We start from the raw sequence: 7,365 nt of genomic DNA, 5'->3' as shown, positions 1-7,365 counted from the left end.
AATACAATGTGCGCTAACCACTTCAAAACTATGGCAATTTTTATATGACAACTTCTATTTGCTCGTGTAAATGAGAAAAATTGGTCAATTTTCATCAATGTGATAGAAATTTTTGTTGACAAGCTGGCGAGTAAGCTTTTGTGACAAATAAAAGTTGGCACAAACGAAAATTGTTCGTGTAGACGACTCGTCACATAAAATGTGGCAAATATTGCGTCAGCCTAATTTTGTGATCCCCAAACTCCCACTGAGCACTGTGCGCGCGTATCTCTGTGCGTATCGCTGCTGTCCAAGGTCATTACCGGCGCAATATCGTTTGAACTGCTGACAAATTTTTTTTGTGTCATCTACACGATCAATTTATTTGTCAACCTAAAAATTGCCAGTGTAAACCCACCTTTAATGGTCTTTATGCACGAAACGTGTGTATGTGCAGGTTTGGGCCGGGTAGCCTGAGGAGCGCCTAGGATGCGCCAGTCCGGTCAAGACGAAAAACACCGAAATATTACAATAACGAACAAAACAGTTTTTAGTGTTTTCACTCGTTCTTGCAAACTGCCATCGCGCAGTTCTGCTAAGGTCGCGCCTCTCGCCCCGACTAACCACCCCTTGGTCACTGAGGGGCAGGAATGAGCGCACTCTCCAAAAAATTAGAATATTATTTAAATTTGATAATCAAACAAGACAACTGTAAGTTAAAATTTGGTTAATACCGTAAATTCCCGGCTATAAGCGCCCTTGCTTATAAGCCTTATAGCCCCATCTACCTGAAAACAAAAATATATATATATCCGGTCGGCTAAACACCCCCGCCCCCACCCACGCGGATATTAGCCCCCTCTTCTGGATGACAGTATTGCACAGGACTAAATGTTGCTTTATTACGACTTTTCAACTTAAAAACGTATTCCGATCAACATTGTCTTGACCTGTTTCGAAAGGTTATTTTTAATCCCCTCCCTCCCCCCCAAATGCCCTCACTTTATTACAACTGGGTCTTTACAGTATTTCAATCAGATGTCTTATTAATGCTAGGTAATCACCTGAGATAGCATATCGCTAGCGTGACTAATTTTTCCTTACTGGAGACTGTGAGAAGCACACACCTTATCCATGGCAGCATGCAGTCTCGAGTGTCTCAATGAGGTTAATCGTTAGCCGTAAAACGGCCAAAAATTTAGCCGTTAGGCGTAACAATTGGAAAGTTTTAACCGTTAGCCGTAAAATATGTTAACCGTAAAATTCAAAATGTTATATCTTAAAGACGGCGGATGCTATCGAGCTGAAAACCTTTAATAAGATATATATTAAGGTAGCCTGCAAACAGGCCCCCCGCTCTTCCGCTCGCTTAGCTTTCGTTCGCCGCTCGCTTCGCTCGCGTAACCCCACTCGCTTTGCTCGTCAACCCACTCGGGAGCCTGTTCGCAGGCTAATATTAAGGACGTCAGGTATCTTGAGATTCTGAATTTTAGAATGAAAACCAAGAATATTTCCAATTTTTTCTGGTGAGGGCAAGGCACCCTAGGGGGCCTTTTCGCCTTTGGCGCTCGAAAAGTACCCTGCCGCCTACTTTCCAAGTCAGGACGTCTACTTGAAAACTTATTGACAGCCCTGATTTGCAATTGTGAAAGCTTTAACGCTTCTTTATTATATACAGGTAGGGTGAAAGGCCAAGGGTCTCTCTCCCCGCCCACGGACCTCGTTCGCGTTTCAAGGAATCCAAGAAAGCTTCACTCATTCCATATATCTATGTATTGAGGTATTTTGTAAATTTTTGGGTCATTTTTGGGGATGTTTGAAAGCGATAGTTTTTCTCAAAGGATTAGTAAAATTTAGACAAATAAGAAATATTGAAAATTTAATGTGATTTTAAAATTAGAATTTGAAGTTGGTAGACAACCTGGAGTGCTCTTGCATGGGGGTAAAGGGTTATAGTACTGATATAGGAGTTGTAGTACTGTCTCATCAAAGTGTAATGGCTGAAAAATACCGAAAAGCGTACGGCCTTCAGGTGAAACCCGCCTTGAAGTATTGCTAAGTGATAAAAATTTATATTTTCTAGTCGTCTAGTTCAATCGTAATACATTTATATACATTTTATGCGCGAAATACATTTATAAATTGAGACCATTATTCGTTAAGTAATAATGCAGTCTTGACAACATTCTAGATATTATGTTATGCACACTAATACAGCTCATGCAAACCGTGTGACTTACGCAAACCCAGTCGGACTAAGTGTTACTTAAGTAACTGCTTCGTGGTTTTTGCTGTACTGAACCCTGCCTTTCAAGTCAAAGCGGATAGTTAATTATTAACCGGCCGATTTTAAGCTTCTCAAACTTCTTGTTTTAATAAAAACAGACTAGGTCACTTCATCGTCCCAGCATGGCCCTAAGAACAAAAATATGTTTTTCAAGGATGGAAATTAACTTTTAAAATCAATGGAAATTAATTGTTAACTTCTGTTAACCGTAATGGAAAAACAGCCAAAATTTTAACTGTCCAGTCTCGGCTATGAAGTCGGTACTTTCCAGGACATACAAACGTCAACGAGAAACTTAATTTTAAGGTAACTTAGCTTGTCATTTTTTATCCTTCAACATGACATGATTAAATCTTAATTAAACTTAAACTCACAGGTAAGTCTCGTTCAATGGTAAATACAAAAATGTTAATGTAATTTTATTTGCCCACGAAACACAGAAGACTCGTTTGGGACTGTTCATATGTTTTTGGTTGCTTTCTGGCTTTCTACCAGGTTGATGAACTTCTTGCCGAAGGTACAGTCCCCCCGGGGGGGGGACTCCCTATAATGGCCTATACGGGGAGGCTCCGCCCGAAAGGGGTACCTTTTCCATGCTTCAGGTATATAAAAGGGTAGGGATTTCACAAGTTTAGGTATATGAAAGGGTATGGAAATATTTAGAACAGTTGCAATTTATGGCTGTATTTTTTTTATTTATTAAGCGCTACATGAAAATGACAAGAAAACTTAGTGTTCTAAGTCTATGCCAGGTCTTTCAGGTATATGAAAGAGGTACCTTTCTTCAAGGGGTTTAATTTCTGTACAAATGGTATATAAAAAGGTAAGGGGTTAGAGCTCGGGGCGGAGCCTCCCCGTATTAAACTTTTTGGGTCCCCCCCCCTCCGGGTACAGTAATTATAATTTATTTAGGTATTCGGAGATGAAAACGCTAGCTGACTTCAATGCCAACTTTAATTCATGATCACCGCATTGTAGTTTTTACAAATTATTTGTAAAATCTACTTGTCATTGCCGGAGAGAAAATTTGTATTGAGTTCACAGTTTTTCGTTGAGATCAATAAAAGGTATTGGCCCAAACTTGCATCAAGATGTGTTACTAAACAACATATTTAATAAACGCATTTCATGCATAATTTCATGTAAAACGACTGCACAACCAATGAAACGCGCGTTTTAATTTTATAAAATAAAATGTAAAACTCGTATCGTGGCAGAAGCTTGGCATCCCGCACGATAAACGTGTTCTTGTCAAATCAATTTTCTTCTGCTATAGTTTTGTTCTTTAACACCTCTTCTAAAGGGCCTGGGAAGTCGTATCCAAATAACTTGAAATCCAGTTCGAACAGTTGACCAAGTTGAATTATTTCTTCTGTCGTCAGCTGGGAGTAATAATCCAACATGTACGGCGTACTTTTGGACGAATGATATTCGGGGAAATTCACATAGTCATCGACGCCAATTATTTTTAAAAGCTGAGGCGCTTCCTCGGCAAGATTCTCAAAGTGACCGATAAAGTCGTAGTTTACTTCGCATGGACAAATCTGCTCATAAGAACGCCAGTGTTGGTCTTCAATATATCCACGTTTACGCACAGTTGTGGCGTTAGTTAAAAGGACGTTTTTTATAAAGGTTGAAAATGAAGCTCTACCTTCCTTCATTAATTCTTGTGCACTTTTGTTCGGGAAAACAAATCTCTTGAACCACACTTTACTCACTTTGTCCCGATACGCCGACGCTAATCTGGCAAAAGGCTCCCGAACAAACATGGCTTTGTAGTAACTGTTCAGGATCTCTTTTCGTTCAACAATACTATATTCATTCAACCACGAGAAAAGTCTGTTGCTGTGAATATTGCTGTCTACTTGTTCTCCGTCGTTCTCTGCACTGTAAAGGACGCGCTTCCAAGTTGTACAAGAAACTTTAGGAATGAAACAGAACACAAGCTTCAACTTTTCAATGACGATGAAACGAGAGAAGTCAGCTTCTTCGATAAAATAAGGATTTGGTGGCTTTGTTAGGCACTGCTCCCTTAAAAGCTGTCGTCTTTCTGCCATGCGTGAGCTAAGGGACCACGGAATGACTTTGATTACTACAGAAAAAAAGATAATAAATAAAGGGAGACAATTCGTTAGCCGGTTCGTAAGATTGTCAAACATTCCCAAACAGTTTTATGTTCCTACACGATACAGCCTTAACAGGTTCTTACATAAAGGGATATTAACACACATTTAGGCTAATTAGGTTCTTTAATTTCTGCATGAGGAGAAAATTTCAATGTTGTTAAATAGAGATTTTAGTGGTATTTGGCCTTTTTCTTGTATAAAATTTGCATTACATTGCATCTGGGGTAATAAGGCTTCTAGGTTGAATACATATCTCCAAAGAGGATCCAGAATGTTGACTTATCGTTTTTTCCCAAAAGTAAACATATTTAATCAATTTTAGAAAATAAGAACCTGTTTTTAAATTTTAAGGCTAAATATGTTCTTACAAAAATGGTATCTAATTAACAAATTTTAGCCTAACAGGTTCTTAAATGTTAGGTTCTTACTCGCGGGTTTTTACTATATTTCAACCAAACTATTTCAAATCGCCAATGCAGTACGCATGTATTGTAGGAAACACGTAACATGCAAACGAACGGTACCGAACGGAAAGTGCAAAGTTTTCGAACCTTTGTAACAGTACTATTGTCAGGCGAGGAAGAAACATGAAATCTGGTTGCTATAATCTACCTAAACAATTTAAATGCTCGAAGAAATTTTCTATTTTCTATTTTATATTTTCTCGGTTATAAGGCGCACGGTTTTTTCGTGGAAAATCTGTGTTTTCTTGGGAAGTTTTTGCCAAAATTGGGGTGCGTCTTATAGCCGAGTATTTTCGACCAACAAAATCTTATGGTCGCCATTTTGCCCAAACTTGCAGTTAAAACAAGAAAAAAGAAACCTCTTAGTGTTTGTCATTGACTTTTATAATATTTTACACCTCTAGAACTCTACAACAAGGAACAGCAAGTTTCAACGCGAAGTTTATTATGCGGTATTTACGAGTTGACAAGTTTTGGTAACAACTGCTTATGCATGTCAGCATTATGTTGAAACAGACAAAGAAAATCAAGCATACTCATATTAAACAAACCTTTTTCATCGTGGAAAGTTGATAAATTACTTTAGAAGACAAGGGAAACACCAAAAAAGCCCGAAAATCATTGTAAACCACTCGATAAACAAAGTAGGAAGCATGCTTGAGAACTTGGTAACCAAGCTACAAACTCAGTGTTTCACTGGTAACTACAAATCCGCCAGGTTACTAAGCAGCCATTATCGAAGTATGAACGATGGAAAAGTTTACCTCGAGCGAATTTACGTCTTATATTAGCAAGAAATATTACCTCTTTACTTGAAAATTGTGCCAAGGAGTTTGAGCCACATTCAAACATTTAAATTCTGTGAGGAGATCTGTCCTTAAATTGATGACTTCATCTTTTTAACTCCCCAACTCATGGTGCGTCTTATAACCGAGTGTTTTCGGAAAATTTTCGGTTTGGAAACATAGCATGACAAAGTTGCCAAGTTTAGGGTGCGTCTTATATCCGAGTGCGCCTTTATTTAACCTTTCCCTTTTCCCTCTTTCCCCTGATTTCTTAACAACACTCTGTTCTAGGGATAAAAGTATAATTATTCCCCCTGGACCTCGTTTCATGTTAATGAATTGTGAGTGTACGTTCGCTTGTTTAAGCTTTTATAGCTGCTTGGCAGTTTATTGCAGAGAAGAATGGGACGACAAAAGCACTCATTTGGACAAAAATGTTTAATATTGAAATTGTATATTTCTGTTGTTCTTTTGATGTAGCAGGGTTTACACACACACACATGTAACACAGATCCTATGTGAAATATGGGTGATTTCACTTTTTTAAATATTCCTGTTCAGAGTGTCTGTTTCTTATTGGTAAGACCACATGAGTGATTTTGGCCTAAGCTGAGCGCTTTTCAAAGACTTCTCACAATAAGGACGCAAAATGATATGCGTCTTTCCAGTGATCATGATCGCTAATGCAAAAAAAGAAAGTGTTCAGTTACGTTTTTAAAATTCGGCGGGAAAAAATTATAAGCAAATGTATGGGTATTAAAAACGTAGCTGAACGCTTTCTAACCCAGCTACATCCTTCAAACTCGGCAAATAAAAAGTTTTGCCAAGTATCTTAACTTTACGATTCATAAGTTGTCCAGAATTCAAGTTTTGTAAAATATATTTGCCGTCGGATTCCCATACAAATGCTGTAATTTCTACCCGCTTTGCCTACTCGTCAAGATGGCGTCGAAAACCGCGATAAGGCCTATTTTACAACAGCAATGCCCAAAACCCCCTAACTGAGGCCCTGCCAATATAAATTCCGACAAGTGACATGGCTTTTGAAAAAACCTAAATTCCGACAAGGACAAGTAATTTTCCTTCAATTTAACCACCGACAGCGACGCGAAGTTTGATAAAACAGCGACACGGCGCATTTTTTAATTAAAACAAGCGACACGGGAACCCCCCCCCCCCCCTGGCAGGTAGGCTTTTATAGATTGTGCTAGCATAATTTTTGGCATAATTGGAGCTAAAAAGCATAATTTGTGAAACGAGCACTGCCACGGCATAATTAGCAATTTTTAGCACTTTTTGGAGCATAAATTCATAAAATGTAGTAAATATGGTGTACTTTCTACAGAAATAAATGAAATTTAGGTAGTTTGTTCTTGCAATGCGTGTTTTAGCTATACAATTGTGATTGTTAAGTCGTTGGAGGCATTTTACAAACGGTTTAGAGATGCGAGCAGCTAATTTGGACAGCTGACGGCCGTGATAAACTGCCATAAACACAAATAAATTTACAACAACAGTTTATTTAAAAAAACATCATAATTTGGTGTCGTTATTGCGCACCTCTATGTATAGAATCTACGTCATTTTGTGAGCATAATTTCGGAAATCAGAAGCATAATTTGGGAATTCTGGCATAATTTTTGCATAATTTGGCAAAATTTTGAGCACTGCTAGTAGCATAATATGCCACTTTTAGGAGCACAATCTATAAAAGCCTACTGGCA

General features: G+C 38.3%; 1 protein-coding gene across 1 annotated transcript; it reads right to left on the bottom strand.

The window, feature by feature from the left end:
* Positions 1-2,106: 2,106 nt before the first annotated feature.
* Positions 2,107-4,393, bottom strand: LOC144639533 (carbohydrate sulfotransferase 11-like). The gene has a single exon (XM_078498828.1). It carries the CDS (start codon positions 4,321-4,323, stop codon positions 3,523-3,525), a length of 801 nt encoding a protein of 266 aa, XP_078354954.1. The 5' UTR covers positions 4,324-4,393; the 3' UTR covers positions 2,107-3,522.
* Positions 4,394-7,365: the final 2,972 nt, after the last annotated feature.

The sequence above is a fragment of the Oculina patagonica genome, unplaced genomic scaffold, assembly GCF_052425735.1.
Source record: "Oculina patagonica isolate OP01 unplaced genomic scaffold, crgOcupat unplaced1028, whole genome shotgun sequence".
In the NCBI taxonomy this organism is placed as follows: Eukaryota; Metazoa; Cnidaria; class Anthozoa; order Scleractinia; family Oculinidae; genus Oculina; species Oculina patagonica.
Note: the sequence above shows the minus strand (reverse complement) of the source record. Positions and strands in the feature narration are given on the sequence as shown.